Source organism: Salvelinus alpinus, chromosome 3 (assembly GCF_045679555.1).
Source record: "Salvelinus alpinus chromosome 3, SLU_Salpinus.1, whole genome shotgun sequence".
In the NCBI taxonomy this organism is placed as follows: domain Eukaryota; kingdom Metazoa; phylum Chordata; class Actinopteri; order Salmoniformes; family Salmonidae; genus Salvelinus; species Salvelinus alpinus.
Window position 1 is genome coordinate 87,151,543 of NC_092088.1, and position 19,268 is coordinate 87,170,810.

Consider the following 19,268-nt stretch of genomic DNA (forward strand, 5'->3'; position numbering starts at 1 on the left):
TATCTTCTCCTCTCCTTTCCTGTCTATCTTCTCCTCTCCTTTCCACTCTCTCTTCTCCTCTCCTTTCCTGTCTATCTTCTCCTCTCCTTTCCACTCTCTCTTCTCCTCTCCTTTCACTCTCTCTTCCCCTCCCCTTTCACTCTCTCTCTTCTCCTCTCCTTTCCCTCTCTCTTCTCTTCTCCTCTCATTTCCGTTCTCTTTCTCTTCTCCTCTCCTTCGTTAGCTCTCTGGCCTGAGAGCCTGTCTGGGAGTGCCTCGGAGTGTATCTGTGCTTTGTTTGCATTGGATGAAAAGATGGACACAGCAGCGGGGAGGGGTGGATGGGGAGGGTTAATGGAGAATACTAGAGCAGTGTTGGACTAGGAAAGGGATGCGATATATAGGAACTGTTAATATGAAGATGGGGAACACATCCTATATTGCACGAAGGCAGGGGACAATCATAACTGCTGAGGAGGCAGGTTCTGTTGTGGAGCATCATGGGACAGAGCAGGCTAGAGGAGGTCAGATCATCCCTCTTCTCTCTCCTCCTCCACCTTCAACAGGCCCAAGGGTTGTTCTTCTCTTTGTTCATGTACCACATGGCACCCTATACCCTATAGGAATAGAGTGTCATTTGGTACGCATCCTTGGATCCCCCATCCTGAATCTGGGGGAGACCATGTCTCTGGCCATGTTAGTATCCAGCTTGAAGAGAGAATGTACACACATACAGCAAGCTTGAAGAGAGAATGGCCACACATAGAGCAAGCTTGAAGAGAGAATGGCCACACATGTTAGTCAGACTGAATACCAGGGGTGGATAGAACAGATGTGTTAGTCAGACTGAATACCAGGGGTGGATAGAACAGATGTGTTAGTCAGACTGAATACCAGGGGTGGATAGAACAGATGTGTTAGTCAGACTGAATGCTAGGGGTGGATAGAACAGATGTGTTAGTCAGACTGAATGCTAGGGGTGGATAGATCTGATGTGTTAGTCAGACTGAATGCTAGCGGTGGATAGAACAGGTGTGTTAGTCAGACTGAATGCTAGGGGTGGATAGATCTGATGTGTTAGTCAGACTGAATGCTAGGGATGGATAAAACAGGTGTGTTAGTCAGACTGAATGCTAGGGGTGGATAGAACAGATGTGTTAGTCAGACTGAATGCTAGGGGTGGATAGAACTGATGTGTTAGTCAGACTGAATGCTAGGGATGGATAAAACAGGTGTGTTAGTCAGACTGAATGCTAGGGGTGGATAGAACAGATGTGTTAGTCAGACTGAATGCTAGGGGTGGATAGAACTGATGTGTTAGTCAGACTGAATGCTAGGGGTGGATAGATCTGATGTGTTAGTCAGACTGAATGCTAGGGGTGGATAGATCTGATGTGTTAGTCAGACTGAATGCTAGCGGTGGATAGAACAGGTGTGTTAGTCAGACTGAATGCTAGGGGTGGATAGATCTGATGTGTTAGTCAGACTGAATGCTAGCGGTGGATAGAACAGGTGTGCTAGTCAGACTGAATGCTAGCGGTGGATAGAACAGGTGTGTTAGTCAGACTGAATGCCAGGGGTGGATAGAACAGGTGTGTTAGTCAGACTGAATGCTAGGGGTGGATAGATCTGATGTGTTAGTCAGACTGAATGCTAGGGGTGGATAGAACAGGTGTGTTAGTCAGACTGAATGCTAGGGGTGGATAGATCTGATGTGTTAGTCAGACTGAATGCTAGGGATGGATAAAACAGGTGTGTTAGTCAGACTGAATGCTAGCGGTGGATAGAACAGATGTGTTAGTCAGACTGAATGCTAGGGGTGGATAGAACTGATGTGTTAGTCAGACTGAATGCTAGCGGTGGATAGAACAGGTGTGCTAGTCAGACTGAATGCTAGCGGTGGATAGATCTGATGTGTTAGTCAGACTGAATGCTAGCGGTGGATAGAACAGGTGTGCTAGTCAGACTGAATGCTAGCGGTGGATAGAACAGGTGTGTTAGTCAGACTGAATGCCAGGGGTGGATAGAACAGGTGTGTTAGTCAGACTGAATGCTAGGGGTGGATAGAACAGATGTGTTAGTCAGACTGAATGCTAGGGGTGGATAGAACAGATGTTTAAGTCAGACTGAATGCTAGGGGTGGATAGAACTGATGTGTTAGTCAGACTGAATGCTAGGGGTGGATAGATCTGATGTTTAAGTCAGACTGAATGCTAGGGGTGGATAGATCTGATGTGTTAGTCAGACTGAATGCTAGGGATGGATAGAACAGGTGTGTTAGTCAGACTGAATGCTAGGGGTGGATAGAGCTGATGTGTTAGTCAGACTGAATGCTAGGGGTGGATAGATCTGATGTGTTAGTCAGACTGAATGCTAGGGGTGGATCGATCTGATGTGTTAGTCAGACTGAATGCTAGGGGTGGATAGATCTGATGTGTTAGTCAGACTGAATGCTAGGGGTGGATAGAACAGATGTTTAAGTCAGACTGAATGCTAGGTGTGGATAGATCTGATGTGTTAGTCACACTGAATGCTAGGGGTGGATAGATCAGTCTTCTTGGGTATGACACTTCAAGCTTGGCACACCAGTATTTAAGGAATTCTCCCGAGTCTTCTCTGCAGCTCCTCTTAAGCTCTGTCAGGTTGGATGGGGAGCGTCGCTGCACAGCTATTTTCAGGTCTCTCCAGAGATGTTCGATCGGGTTCAAGTCCGGGCTCTGGCTGGGCCACTCAAGGACATTCAGAGACTTGTCCCAAAGCCACTCCTGCATTGCCTTGGCTGTGTGTTCAAATCAAATCAAATCAAATTTTATTAGTCACATACACATGGTTAGCAGATGTTAATGCGAGTGTAGCGAAATGCTTGTGCTTCTAGTTCCGACAATGCAGTAATAACCAACAGTAATCTAACCTAACAATTCCACAACTACTACCTTACACACACACACAAGTGTAAAGGGATAAAGAATATGTACATAAAGATATATGAATGAGTGGTGGTACAGAACGGCATGGCAGATGCAGTAGATGGTATAGAGTACGGTATATACATATGAGATGAGTACTGTAGGGTATGTAAACATAAAGTGGCATAGTTTAAAGTGGCTAGTGGTACATGTATTACATAAAGATGGCAAGATGCAGTAGATGATATAGAGTACAGTATATACATATGAGATGGGTAATGTAGGGTATGTAAACATTGTATTAAGTGGCATTGTTTAAAGTGGCTAGTGGTACATTTTTACATAATTTCCATCAATTCCCATTTTTAAAGTGGCTGGAGTTGAGTCAGTATGTTGGCAGCGGCCGCTAAATGTTAGTGGTGGCTGTTTAACAGTCTGATGGCCTTGAGATAGAAGCTGTTTTTCAGTCTCTCGGTCCCTGCTTTGATGCACCTGTACTGACCTCGCCTTCTGGATGATAGCGGGGTGAACAGGCAGTGGCTTGGGTGGTTGTTGTCCTTGATGATCTTTATGGCCTTCCTGTGACATCGGGTGGTGTAGGTGTCCTGGAGGGCCGGTAGTTTGCCCCTGGTGATGCGTTCTGCAGACCTCACTACCCTCTGGAGAGCCTTACGGTTGTGGGCGGAGCAGTTGCCGTACCAGGCGGTGATACAGCCCGACAGGATGCTCTCGATTGTGCATCTGTAGAAGTTTGTGAGTGCTTTTGGTGACAAGCCGAATTTCTGCGCCTTCTTCACAACGCTGTCTGTGTGGGTGGACCAATTCAGTTTGTCCGTGATGTGTACACCGAGGAACTTAAAACTTTCCACCTTCTCCACTACTGACCCGTCGATGTGGATAGGGGGGTGCTCCCTCTGCTGTTTCCTGAAGTCCACAATCATCTCCTTTGTTTTGTTGACGTTGAGTGTGAGGTTATTTTCCTGACACCACACTCCGAGGGCCCTCACCTCCTCCCTGTAGGCCGTCTCGTCGTTGTTGGTAATCAAGCCTACCACTGTAGTGTCATCCGCAAACTTGATGATTGAGTTGGAGGCGTGCATGGCCACGCAGTCGTGGGTGAACAGGGAGTACAGGAGAGGGCTCAGAACGCACCCTTGTGGGGCCCCAGTGTTGAGGATCAGCGGGGTGGAGATGTTGTTACCTACCCTCACCACCTGGGGCGGCCCGTCAGGAAGTCCAGGACCCAGTTGCACAGGGCGGGGTCGAGACCCAGGGTCTCGAGCTTGATGACGAGTTTGGAGGGTACTATGGTGTTAAATGCTGAGCTGTAATCGATGAACAGCATTCTCACATGGGTATTCCTCTTGTCCAGATGGGTTAGGGCAGTGTGCAGTGTGGTTGCGATTGCGTCGTCTGTGGACCTATTGGGTCGGTAAGCAAATTGGAGTGGGTCTAGGGTGTCCGGTAGGGTGGAGGTGATATGGTCCTTGACTAGTCTCTCAAAGCACTTCATGATGACGGAAGTGAGTGCTACGGGGCGGTAGTCGTTTAGCTCAGTTACCTTAGCTTTCTTGGGAACAGGAACAATGGTGGCCCTCTTGAAGCATGTGGGAACAGCAGACTGGGATAAGGATTGATTGAATATGTCCGTAAACACACCAGCCAGCTGGTCTGCGCATGCTCTGAGGACGCGGCTGGGAATGCCGTCTGGGCCTGCAGCCTTGCGAGGGTTAACACGTTTAAATGTTTTACTCACCTCGGCTGCAGTGAAGGAGAGCCCGCAGGTTTTGGTAGGGGGCCGTGTCAGTGGCACTGTATTGTCCTCAAAGCGGGCAAAAAAGTTGTTTAGCCTGTCTGGGAGCAAGACATCCTGGTCCGCGACGGGGCTGGTTTTCTTTTTGTAATCCGTGATTGACTGTAGACCCTGCCACATACCTCTTGTGTCTGAGCTGTTGAATTGCGACTCGATTTTGTCTCTGTACTGAGACTTAGCCTGTTTGATTGCCTTGCGGAGAGAATAGCTACACTGTTTGTATTCGGTCATGCTTCCGGTCACCTTGCCCTGGTTAAAAGCAGTGGTTCGCGCTTTCAGTTTCACGCGAATGCTGCCGTCAATCCACGGTTTCTGGTTTGGGAATGTTTTTATCGTTGCTGTGGGTACGACATCGTCAATGCACTTCCTAATGAACTCGCTCACCGAATCAGCATATTCGTCAATATTGTTGTTGTTGTTTAGGGTTGTTGTCCTGTTTGAAGGTGAACCTTCGCCCCAGTCTGAAGTACTGAGCGCTTTGGAGCAGGTTTTCATCAAAGATCTATCTGTACTTTGCTCCAAAAATCTTTCCCTCAATCCTGACTAGTCTCCCAGTCCCTGCCACTGAAAAACATCCCCACAACATGATGCTGCCACCACCATGCTTCACCGTAGGGATAGTGCAAGGTTTCCTCCAGACGTGACGCTTGGCATTCAGGCCAAAGAGATCCATCTTGGTTTCATCAGACCAGAGAATCTTGTTTCTCATGGTCTGAGAGTCTTTATGTGATCTGTGCCTCGACAAAGTCCTGTCTCGGATCTCTACAGAAAAATCCTTCGACTTCATGGCTTGGTTTTTGCTCTAATATGCACTGTCAACTGTGGGACCTTATATAGACAGGTGTGTGCCTTTCCAAATCATGTCTAATCAATTGAATTTATCACAGGTGGACTCCAAGTTGTAGAAACCTATCAAAGATGATCCATGATAACATGATAGACCTGAGCTCAATTTTCGAGTCTCATAGCAAAGGGTCTGAATACTTATGTAAATAAGGGATTTCTGTTTTATTTTTAATAAATTTGCAAAAATGTTTAAAAACCTGTTTTCACTTTGTCATTATAGGATATTGTGTGTTGATTGATTAGGGGAACAATGATTTAAACAATTTTAGAATAAGGCTGTAATGTAACAAAATGTGGAAAAAGTCATAGGGTCTGAATACTTTCCAAATGCACTGTATGTGTGCTGAATGAACAAGGTTCTTAGGGACACACACCATCGTCTGATATTAGAATGAATGAGACAAGTGGACCATGCAGCCATAAGTAATCACAGCTAGTCACAGCTCATCGACACCAGGAGTTAACACCAGGTAGATGTGGCATATAGCTACTACAGTGGGCATCTGAAAAGAAAAAAGGAAAAGAGATGGAAACAAGGGATGTGTCCGAAATGGCACCCTATTCCCTATTTAGTGCAGTACTTATAACCAGGACTCAAAGTGTACTATATAGGGAATAGGGTGCCATTTGGCAAGTATCCTAGATAAATAAGAAAACAGTTTGACTCTGTGAAAATCTGAGCTCCAAACAGCTCCAGCGCAAAAACTACTACTGGGGATTTGAGAAAATCCCCCTCTTGCTGAGGGGAGGCAAGGCACTGTAAATACAGTGGGGAGAACAAGTATTTGATACACTGCCGATTTTGCAGGTTTTCCTACTTACAAAGCATGTAGAGGTCTGTCATTTTTATCATAGGTACACTTCAACTGTGAGAGACGGAATCTAAAACAAAAATCCAGAAAATCACATTGTATGATTTTTAAATAATTAATTTGCATTTTATTGCATGACATAAGTATTTGATCACCTACCAACCAGTAAGAATTCCGGCTCTCACAGACCTGTTAGTTTTTCTTTAAGAAGCCCTCCTGTTCTCCACTCATTACCTGTATTAACTGCACCTGTTTGAACTCGTTACCTGTATAAAAGACACCTGTCCACACACTCAATCAAACAGATTCCAACCTCTCCACAATAGCCAAGACCAGAGAGCTGTGTAAGGACATCAGGGATAAAATTGTAGACCTGCACAAGGCTGGGATGGGCTACAGGACAATAGGCAAGCAGCTTGGTGAGAAGGAAACAACTGTTGGCGCAATTATTAGAAAATGGAAGAAGTTCAAGATGACGGTCAATCACCCTCGGTCTGGGGCTCCATGCAAGATTTCACCTCGTGGGGCATCAATGATCATGAGGAAGGTGAGGGATCAGCCCAGAACTACACGGCAGGACCTGGTCAATGACCTGAAGAGAGCTGGGACCACAGTCTCAAAGAAAACCATTAGTAACACACTACGCCGTCATGGATTAAAATCCTGCAGCGCACGCAAGGTCCCCCTGCTTAAGCCAGTGCATGTCCAGGCCCGTCTGAAGTTTGCCAATGACCATCTGGATGATCCAGAGGAGGAATGGGAGAAGGTCATGTGGTCTGATGAGACAAAAATAGAGCTTTTTGGTCTAACTCCACTCGCCGTGTTTGGAGGAAGAAGAAGTATGAGTACAACCCCAAGAACACCATCCCAACCGTGAAGCATGGAGGTGGAAACATCATTCTTTGGGGATGCTTTTCTGCAAAGGGGACAGGACGACTGCACCGTATTGAGGGGAGGATGGATGGGGCCATGTATCGCGAGATCTTGGCCAACAACCTCCTTCCCTCAGTAAGAGCATTGAAGATGGGTCGTGGCTGGGTCTTCCAGCATGACAACGACACGAAGCACACAGCCATGGCAACTAAGGAGTGGCTCCGTAAGAAGCATCTCAAGGTCCTGGAGTGGCCTAGCCAGTCTCCAGACCTGAACCCAATAGAAAATCTTTGGAGGGAGCTGAAAGTCCGTATTGCCCAGCGACAGCCCCGAAACCTGAAGGATCTGGAGAAGATCTGTAGGGAGGAGTGGGCCAAAATCCCTGCTGCAGTGTGTGCAAACCTAGTCAAGAACTACAGGAAACGTATGATCTCTGTAATTGCAAACAAAGGTTTCTGTACCAAATATTAAGTTCTGCTTTTCTGATGTATCAAATACTTATGTCATGCAATAAAATGCAAATTAATTACTTAAAAATCATACAATGTGATTTTCTGGATTTTTGTTTTAGATTCCGTCTCTCATAGTTGAAGTGTACCTATGATAAAAATGACAGACCTCTACATGCTTTGTAAGTAGGAAAACCTGCAAAATCGGCAGTGTATCAAATACTTGTTCTCCCCACTGTACGTTTAAAAAGCATAAAATGGGTGGTGGAGTACCCCCGGGGTGGGCAGAAATAGACTCCATCTTTGTTTTCACTGACATTACCTTATTATTAACTTCCTGGCAAGGTCTCCCATATTCTGGATGAGATAGAGAATCGGGAGCATGTGGAGAAACAACGGAGGCCAGTACCATGGTGTGTGGAGGCCAGTACCCTGTGGTGGCTTCCTTGGAATTCATCACCAAAACATTGTATTGACCTGATTCCCCTGGGGCGAACAGCCTCATTCTATAGACATAAAGAGGACTTGCAGTGTCATGGTATTATACAGTGCCTTCGGAAAGTACTCAGACCCCTTGACTTTTCCCACAATTTGTTATTGTCAGTTAAGAACAAATTCTTATTTTCAATGACGGCCTAGGAACTAGGAACAGTTCTACAGGGGTAGACCAACAGATTTGTACCTTGTCAGCTCAGGGATGCGAACTTACAACCTTTCGGTTACTAGTCCAACACACCAACCACTAGGCTACCCTGCCACCCCATCTCCACAGTTATGTTACAGCTTTATTCTAAAATGGATTAAATAAATAAAAAATCCTCAGCAATCTACACACAATACCCCATAATGACAAAGCGAAAACAGGTTTTTAGTTTTTTTGCAAATTTATTAAATATAAAAAACAGAAATAGCTCAGTTGCATCCTGTTTCCATTGATCATCCTTGAGATGTTTCTACAACCTGGTTGGAGTCCACTTTCAACAAAGTACTGAGCAAAGGGTCTGAATACTTATTTAAACGTGATATATATATTTTTTTCATTTTAATAAATTAGTAAACATTTCTAAAATCCTGTTTTTGCTTTGTCATTATGTGGATTGATTAAGTGGGAAAAACAATTTATAAAATTTTAGAATAAGGCTGTAACCTAACACAATGTCGAAAAAGTCAAGGGGTCTGAATACTTTCCGAAGGCACTGTACCTCTCTCTCTTTCTCTCTCTCACTCTCTCTCGCTCTCTCTTTTCTCTCTCTCTTTCTCTCTCTCTCTCTCTCGCTCTCTCTATCTCTCTCTGTCACGTTCTGACCATAGTTCTTTTGTGTTTTCTTTGTTTTAGTGTTGGTCAGGACGTGAGCTGAGTGGGCATTCTATGTTGTGTGTCTAGTTTTCCCGTTTCTATGTTTGGCCTGATATGGTTCTCAATCAGAGGCAGGTGTTAGTCATTGTCTCTGATTGGGAACCATATTTAGGTAGCCTGTTTTGTGTTGGGTTTTGTGGGTGGTTGTCTTCATGTGTCTGCACCAGACAGAACTGTTTTGTTTTTTTCCACATTTTGTTGTTTTGTATTTTGTAGTGTTCACGTTTATTGGCTTTAATTAAACATGATGAACACTAACCACGCTGCGCTTTGGTCCAATCCTTCGTCCCCAGAAGAAAGCCGTTACACTCTCTTTCTGTTTGTGTGTGGGTCTCTCTCAACTAAACTTGTGGGGACACAAAATTCAGTCCCATTCAAAATCCTATTTTCCCTAACCCTAAACCTTATTCTAACCCTAACACAAATTCTAACCTTGACCCTAAACCTCTAGAAATATTATTTGACCAAGTGGGGAACAACAAAATGTCCCCCGTTGGTCAAATGTGTGTTTGTTTACTATTCTTGTGGGGATTTCTGGACCCCTCAAGTATAGTTACAGACGTACACACACACACACACACACACACACACACACACACACACACACACACACACACACACACACACACACACACACACACACACACACACACACACACACACACACACACACACACACACACCAATAGAAACACACACCTCCCTTCCATATTCATGAGTCTCAGACTGTCCACCATATGTTGATTCAACAATGCAGTCACTGCCAGTCAGAAAGTGTCTGGATGGGATTTTGTCTCTCTTGGCCACCATTCTCCTCTGGATAAACGTGTCAATCCCATTCTTAGCACAGTGAACATGTACCAATGGTGTTTGAATATTCAGTTGTCAAAATTAATCAAGCTCTACATTGACAGCCTCAGCACATGTCTGTCTCTGTTTGTTTCCCATGACAAGATGTGCTTTAGCTTACTCTCTGAAATCTTGCTGGTAGCAGTGACTTCCTGTTCTGCTCACAGTTTGTACGGGTAGATCACGTGGTGGCTTATGGAGGACAATACCCATAACGTTGTACAAGACGCACATAGCTATTCAACCTATTGCTGTAGCCTAGCAGCAAACATGAGTATAATTGATGTCTTGACTAGGCCTAGATCTACAGTATCAACAAAAATGTATATTATTTATTCATCAACAAGGCACATATTTTTGCGTTAAGAACGGGGACTTGACCTCTACGCATGTTGGTCATGGGCTGTTCTCCATCGTTTGGTAGACTGTTCTCCATCACTTGCTAATCTGTTCTCCATCGCTTGATGCTTTATTGCGCTCTGCCGCGTGGTGGCAACCTGCTAACATTACCATACACGCGCATATAGGACGCAGACCAACAGTCGTCCTGGATTCTCACAAGGAACAGTGGACGCTGCCTTTAAAGCGTAAGGACCGGGCTCCTCCGCTGCGGAACACATCGATGATAGCGTGGTTATTTTAAGTTTTTCTCCCACTCCCCTTGTCCCTATACTTCCCGCGTAATTTACCACTACCACTGAGTAAATAGATTAATTTCTACCAAAGGAATTGCCGGACCTGACGTTGGAATAGGCTTTGGAAACTTTGGCTACTCATGCGGTGAGTATCGCGGATGTTGCTCGAGCACGTAACAGGGAGCTAGACGGCTCTCTCTCGCGCTCTCCCTTCAAAACTACCAGAGAATCGGACTCACCATCAACAAAGGATAAACTTCATGATGAACTTTTATGGAAACGGGAAAAGTATTGCAGATTAAATAGCTGCCTTTGCCTATATTGATATTGTATGTTTTAACTTGCTCCGATGCAGGTGCAGTGAGAATTTGAACTGCCTATGATTGAACTCTGCTCAGCAATCTGATTTTTTTTTTTTTCAAAGGAACACAGATAGGTTCAAGCTGTTTTCTTGCAATTCGTATTAGGTAAAAATAGGTTTGCCCCCTTGCAATACAGACTGAAACCCACGACTGTCAGTGAGTGTATGCTACAATTTTGTTCAAACATAAAAAGCTATAGTCTGTATTGTTATCCACAGGGGAAACGTTTAAAATGAAAACTACGTTGCTGAATGACTGCGTTATTGCATAAGCCTACCGATAATTGCATTTTTGGGCTTATATATTTGTTGGCATATGTGTGACGGCAAAGCTTTAAATTGATCCGCTTCATGTATCGTTCCTTCTGAGCAGTTGGCGCTTGTTGGATAGCTTGTTCTTGCTCGAGCGCCCGGAGATTGCCCGGTTTCAACGGCAACAACGTTCACGGAGAGAAGACAGTAACAGCATCCACACCGGCACACAGAGAACTCTGGGAAGACTTGGTCAGCACCACAGCGGAGCAACATGTATCCAGTGTGCCTGACACACGCTGCGCATTTAGTCCGGCTGGGGACAATGGTTGGGGATTCGCCTGGGTTGAGGTGGCGCGCCACATGGATTTTATTGTTTTCCCTGTTTATCCACTACACAACAGCTCAAGGTAAAATAATTCCGTTTGTGTAGCACACCAGTACAGGCTTTATGTCCCTTTGTCATGCAGTGCTTTCGTGGAACAACGTTAATGAATGGTCCCCATGTCCTCATCTGTGGAGCTTGAACGCGGTGCTGTATAGCCTATTTCTATAAAGTCACAGTAAGGAATTATATATATAATTATATCCACTTCTTATTGTAACTTACCCACAGTGGCTCACTTCTCTCTCTCTCTCATCTCTCTCTCTCTCTCGTCTCTCTCTATGTCATTACATGCATGTCATGACAGTGCTTTTCTCATGCAGTAGAGTGCATTACCATAGGGACAAATTGGAGTAGTTGATAGATGTCAGTGAACTCAACAGCTAATCGAACATGCATCTGTCATGATCAATCCATAACGCTACTGTATTATAATTTGTTTATCTGGCTGACGTCAGACTTGCTCTTACTTTACACATAATGATACATTATATTGTATTTGACATCGGCAGTTGGAGTGCCATGCTTTTAATTGATGCCATTTGAATTAAGATACATTATTTTCAACTGTTATTAAAAATAGTGTTAGGGTAAATATTTTTCTGACGTTTGAACAATCGCTATGAATTTGTCATTAGAAGCCCAGCTGTGTGAACATACTAATTTAATTAATACATCCTAATTAATTAATCAGGCGGGGTCCCATCCAGATGAATGTTTGCATAGCAAACAAGCAGCTGCAAATAAACAGATACAACACATGCTGATATTCATAAAATACTGCTAGGGCAAAACATACTGAATGTGAAAAGAGACGTGTGTGTGTGCGTGAATGTTTGTGAATTAATTATGTCACCCTATCTTCTCACAGAGAGGCCTATAGCCACTTGTGGGACATTTTCACCCACTGGAGTTGATGTCCTCAAAGAGAAAGATACCTTCAGTGTGAATTTAGTTACAGAAGCCATGTTGGTGGCTGGAGCAGAAATGATTCTGAATAGTTATTTAGCCTAGAGCTGATCCCCAGAGGTGGTGGATGCTAGTACCCACTACCCAGCATTTTCATAAGGAGGTAAAGAGAGAAAGGGGGTAGGCTAATGTATAATAATTATGTAGTAGGTGTCCCCCTCCAGCACCCCTACCCTGCACACATACACTGAGTGTACAAATCATTAGGAACACCTGCTCTTTCCAGGACATAGACTGACCAGGTGAAAGCTATGATGCCTTATTGAGGTTACCTGTTTTAAATCCACTTGAAGCAGTGTAGATGAAGGGGAGGGCACAGGTTAAATAAGGACTTTTAAGCCTTGAGACAATTGAGACATGATTATGTTATGTGTACCATTCAGAGGGTAAATGGGCAAGAGAAAATATTTAAATGTCCACCAGGATTATTTACATTGAACCCCCACCCCCTTTTTGTTTTTACACTGCTGCTCGTCGCTGTTTATTATCTATGCATAGTCACTTTACTCCTACCTACATGTACAAATTACCTGGACTAACTGGTACCCCCGCACATTGACTCGTTATCGGTATCCCCTGTAAATAGCACCGTTATTGTTATTTTATTGTGTTACTTTTTATTTTATACTTTAGTTTATTTAGTAAATATTTTCTTAACTCTATTTCTTGAGCTGCATTGTTGGTTAATGGCTTGTAAGTAAGCATTACACAGTAAGGTCTACACCTGTTTTATTCAGCGCATGTGACAAACACATTTTTATTTGATTTGACTATAAAAACGGCAACAATTCAGAGTCATAATCATTGGGGGAAAAGACTGGAATTACAGTGCTGACAATACTCAGGGGTTATTGTGAGCTTAACTATGTATGTGTGTCCATTCTCTCTTCAAGTGCCTTTGAACAGGGTATGGTAGTAGGTGCCAGACACACTCATTTGAGTGTGCCAAGAACTCCTACACTGCTGGGTTTTTCACACTCAACAGTTTCCTTTGTGTATCAAGAATGGTCCACCACCCAAAGGACACCGAGCCAACTTTGGACACCCTGTATAATCCATGCCCTGACAAATTGAGGCTGTTCTGAGGGCAAAAGTGGGTGCAACTCAATATTGGGAAGGTGCTCCTAATGTTTTGTACACTCAGTGTACATTCATATTGTTACTGGAAATGTATTAAAATGGTCATGAAGGCTTTAAATTCCTTTAAAGTGTGCATTTAGAATGTTTGTTTCATACCTCCATAATGCGCTATATAAAGTTTGAGCCAGATTACTGTTTGAATAGAACAGGTGAGAGAGATAGTTAAAGAGAGAGAGATAGTTAAAGAGAGAGACAGAGTAAAAGAGAGAGAGAGGGAGGATCCAGAAGCAGAGACAGTATCCTCTGGTTGAACCCCCCCCCCATCCCTCCTTTCCTCCTCCTTCCTCGTCACCTCTTCCCTCACCCTCCCCTGCTTGTGTCTGCAGAAGCCAGTGGAGCAGTATGGTAAGGTAATTGGGATGCAGGTATTGCTGCTGCTGTAGGGGATGAGCTGCGTTACCTCTGGAGATGTAGTCTAAGCCCTCAGCATCATTGTACCACTGTATAATACAATGAAGAGGACACTGGCGTTACAGTCCAAATGACACCCTATTCCCTATATAGTGCACTACTTTTCGCCAGCTCTGGTCAAACGTAGTGCACTATAAGTGGAATAGGGTGTCATTTGGGATTCACGATGGAATTAAACAAACAGGGATACTGAGGTATTGCAAGTAGAGATATATCCATCATTTTTGATGGCAGATCCACTCCCTCTGACATTTACTGAGAATTGATACCTTATGCATCATGGGACTAACAATCTTGACACTGTCACTTTTCACACTGTGTGTGTGAGAGAGAGAGAGAGAGAGAGTGTGAGTGTGTGTGTGTGTTCTGGGAGTGTGTGTGTTTGTACTGCGTGTGTGTGAGTGGGAGAGAGAGAGAGAGAGTGTGTGTGTATGTGCATACTGTATGTAGAGGGAGATGGTGTAGCTATAGATGCCAGTGCTGTGCTCTGTCTATTCAGCTCTGGCAGCATTGCCTGCCCGGCCAAACTTTCATTATTGATTCAGGGGTCAAGACCCACTGGAATTAATTGGACACTCTTCATACTGTCTCTGAGTGCAGCACTGCTAGTTGAGAGCACAGTGACCCGGGCCCTTTCCCTCCAATGATTAAAGGACATTAGGAGGCGAGCAGAGCAGAGCGACCTGACTCTGGACCGACAGCGCCCGTCCGTTTTAATGTGTGTGTGTGTTTGTGTTTGTGTCAGCCGTCAGCCCACATTTTAATGATCAGTCTAAGTAAAATGGCCTTTCAACAGAGGCAGAGCAGAAGAGTATGCATCAGAGTGGACTGAAGTATACTAATGACCTGCATTAAAGACCTATAGAAGAGATGCACTAGAGGAGGTCCAGTACTCTCCATATCCACTGTCATGTCAAACATCAGTATGCAACATTGAAGAACATAATGAACTAAGGGAGTATTCAGCAGTGAGTTCTTTATGTTCTTCTATAATAATGAACTAGATGGAGTATTCAGCATTCAGCAGTGAGCTCTTTATGTTCTTCTATAATAATGAACTAAGGGAGTATTCAGCAGTGAGTTGTTTATGTTCTTCTATAATAATGAACTGGAGGGTGTATTCAGCATTCAGCAGTGAGTTCTTGATGTTCTTCTATAATAATGAACTAGATGGAGTATTCAGCATTCGGCAGTGAGTTCTTTATGTTCTTCTATAATAATGAACTAGATGGAGTATTCAGTATTCAGCAGTGAGTTCTTTATGTTCTTCTATAATAATGAACTAAGGGAGTATTCAGCAGTGAGTTCTTTATGTTCTTCTATAATAATGAACTAGATGGAGTATTCAGCATTCAGCAGTGAGTTCTTTATGTTCTTCTATAATAATGAACTAGATGGAGTATTCAGCATTCAGCAGTGAGTTCTTGATGTTCTTCTATAATAATGAACTAGATGGAGTATTCAGTATTCAGCAGTGAGTTCTTTATGTTCTTCTATAATAATGAACTAGATGGAGTATTCAGCATTCAGCAGTGAGTTCTTTATGTTCTTCTATAATAATGAACTAAGGGAGTATTCAGCAGTGAGTTCTTTATGTTCTTCTATAATAATGAACTAGATGGAGTATTCAGCATTCAGCAGTGAGCTCTTTATGTTCTTCTATAATAATGAACTAAGGGAGTATTCAGCAGTGAGTTGTTTATGTTCTTCTATAATAATGAACTGGAGGGAGTATTCAGCATTCAGCAGTGAGTTCTTGATGTTCTTCTATAATAATGAACTAGATGGAGTATTCAGCATTCGGCAGTGAGTTCTTTATGTTCTTCTATAATAATGAACTAGATGGAGTATTCAGTATTCAGCAGTGAGTTCTTTATGTTCTTCTATAATAATGAACTAAGGGAGTATTCAGCAGTGAGTTCTTTATGTTCTTCTATAATAATGAACTAGATGGAGTATTCAGCATTCAGCAGTGAGTTCTTTATGTTATTCTATAAAAATGAACTAGAGGGAGAATTCAGCATTCAGCAGTTAGTTCTTTATGTTCTTCTATAATAATGAACCAAGGGAGTATTCAGCAGTGAGTTCTTTATGTTCTTCTATAATAATGAATTGGAGGGAGTATTCAGCAGTGAGTTCTTTATGTTCTTCTATAATAATGAACTAGATGGAGTATTCAGCATTCAGCAGTGACTTCTTTATGTTCTTCTATAATAATGAACTAGATGGAGTATTCAGCATTCAGCAGTGAGTTCTTTATGTTCTTCTATAATAATGAACTAAGGGAGTATTCAGCTGTGAGTTCTTCATGTTCTTCTATAATAATGAACTAAGGGAGTATTCAGCAGTGAGTTCTTTGTGTTCTTCTATAATAATGAACCAGAGGGAGTATTCAGCAGTGAGTGCTTTATGTTCTTCTATAATAATGAACCAGAGGGAGTATGCATTAGTGAGTTCTTTATGTTCTTCTATAATAATGAACTAGATGGAGTATTCAGCATTCAGCAGTGAGTTCTTTATGTTATTCTATAATAATGAACTAGAGGGAGTATTCAGCAGTGAGTTCTTTATGTTCTTCTATAATAATGAACTAGATGGAGTTTTCAGCATTCAGCAGTGAGTTCTTTATGTTCTTCTATAATAATGAACTAGATGGAGTATTCAGCATTCAGCAGTGAGTTCTTTATGTTCTTCTATAATAATGAACTAAGGGAGTATTCAGCAGTGAGTTCTTTGTGTGCTTCTATAATAATGAACCAGAGGGAGTATTCAGCAGTGAGTTCTTTATGTTCTTCTATAATAATGAACTAGATGGAGTATTCAGCATTCAGCAGTGATTTCTTTATGTTATTCTATAATAAAGAACTAGAGGGAGTATTCAGCAGTGAGTTCTTTATGTTCTTCTATAATAATGAACTAGAGGGAGTTTTCAGCATTCAGCAGTGAGTTCTTTATGTTCTTCTATAATAATGAACTAGAGGGAGTATTCAGTATTCAGCAGTGAGTTCTTTATGTTCTTCTATAATAATGAACTAGATGGAGTATTCAGCATTCAGCAGTGAGTTCTTTATGTTCTTCTATAATAATGAACTGGCGGGAGTATTCAGCAGTGAGTTCTTGATGTTCTTCTATAATAATGAACTAGATGGAGTATTCAGCATTCAGCAGTGAGTTCTTTATGTTATTCTATAATAATGAACTAGAGGGAGAATTCAGCATTCAGCAGTGAGTTCTTTATGTTCTTCTATAATAATGAACTAGATGGAGTATTCAGCATTCAGCAGTGAGTTCTTTATGTTCTTCTATAATAATGAACTAGATGGAGTATTCAGTATTCAGCAGTGAGTTCTTTATGTTATTCTATAATAATGAACTAAGGGAGCATTCAGCAGTGAGTTATTTATGTTCTTCTATAATAATGAACTAAGGGAGTATTCAGCAGTGAGTTCTTTATGTTCTTCTATAATAATGAACTAGATGGAGTATTCAGTATTCAGCAGTGAGTTCTTTATGTTATTCTATAATAATGAACTAAGGGAGTATTCAGCATTCAGCAGTGAGTTCTTTATGTTCTTCTATAATAATGACCTAAGCAAGTATTCAGCAGTGAGTTCTTTATGTTCTTCTATAATAATGAACTGGAGGGAGTATTCAGCAGTGAGTTCTTTATGTTCTTCTATAATAATGAACTAGAGGGAGTTTTCAGCATTCAGCAGTGCGTTCTTTATGTTCTTCTATAATAATGAACTAGATGGAGTATTCAGCATTCAGCAGTGAGTTCGTTATGTTCTTCTATAATAATGAACTAAGGGAGTATTCAGCAGTGAGTTCTTTATGTTATTCTATAATAATGAACTAAGGGAGTATTCAGCAGTGAGTTCTTTATGTTCTTCTATAATAATGAACCAGGGGGAGTATTCAGCAGTGAGTTCTTTGTGTTCTTCTATAATAATGAACCAGAGGGAGTATTCAGCAGTGAGTTCTTTATGTTCTTCTATAATAATGAACTAGATGGAGTATTCGGCATTCAGCAGTGAGTTCTTTATGTTATTCTATAGTAATGAACTAGAGGGAGTATTCAGCAGTGAGTTCTTTATGTTTTTCTATAATAATGAACTAGAGGGAGTTTTCAGCATTCAGCAGTGAGTTCTTTATGTTCTTCTATAATAATGAACTAGAGGGAGTATTCAGCATTCAGCAGTGAGCTCTTTATGTTCTTCTATAATAATGAACTAAGGGAGTATTCAGCAGTGAGTTCTTTATGTTCTTCTATAATAATGAACTGGCGGGAGTATTCAGCAGTGAGTTCTTGATGTTCTTCTATAATAATGAACTAGATGGAGTATTCAGCATTCAGCAGTGAGTTCTTTATGTTCTTCTATAATAATGAACTAGATGGAGTATTCAGCATTCAGCAGTGAGTTCTTTATGTTCTTCTATAATAATGAACTAGGGAAGTATTCAGCAGTGAGTTCTTTATGTTCTTCTATAATAATGAACTAGATGGAGTATTCAGTATTCAGCAGTGAGTTCTTTATGTTATTCTATAATAATGAACTAAGGGAGCATTCAGCAGTGAGTTCTTTATGTTCTTCTATAATAATGAACTAAGGGAGTATTCAGCAGTGAGTTCTTTATGTTCTTCTATAATAATGAACTAGATGGAATATTCAGTATTTAGCAGTGAGTACTTTATGTTATTCTATAATAATGAACTAAGGGAGTATTCAGTATTCAGCAGTGAGTTCTTTATGTTCTTCTATAATAATGAACTAGATGGAGTATTCAGCATTCAGCAGTGAGTTCTTTATGTTCTTCTATAATAATGAACTAGAGGGAGAATTCAGCATTCAGCAGTGAGTTCTTTATGTTCTTCTATAATAATGAACTAGATGGAGTATTCAGCATTCAGCAGTGAGTTCTTTATGTTCTTCTATAATAATGAACTAGATGGAGTATTCAGTATTCAGCAGTGAGTTCTTTATGTTATTCTATAATAATGAACTAAGGGAGCATTCAGCAGTGAGTTATTTATGTTCTTCTATAATAATGAACTAAGGGAGTATTCAGCAGTGAGTTCTTTATGTTCTTCTATAATAATGAACTAGATGGAGTATTCAGTATTCAGCAGTGAGTTCTTTATGTTATTCTATAATAATGAACTAAGGGATTATTCAGTATTCAGCAGTGAGTTCTTTATGTTTTTCTATAATAATGAACTAGATGGAGTA

The 19,268-nt window shown here is 41.8% G+C and overlaps 1 protein-coding gene across 1 annotated transcript in view; it reads left to right on the plus strand.

Annotated features, from left to right (window-relative positions):
* The first annotated feature begins 10,419 nt into the window (after positions 1–10,419).
* LOC139571488 (protein sidekick-2-like) overlaps positions 10,420–19,268 on the plus strand; it is a 659,762-nt gene continuing 650,913 nt past the window's right edge. The window contains exon 1 of the mRNA XM_071394417.1: positions 10,420–11,542. Coding sequence (XP_071250518.1) covers positions 11,407–11,542 — 136 coding nt within the window. The 5' untranslated portion in view covers positions 10,420–11,406. The remainder of the gene's footprint in view (positions 11,543–19,268) is intronic.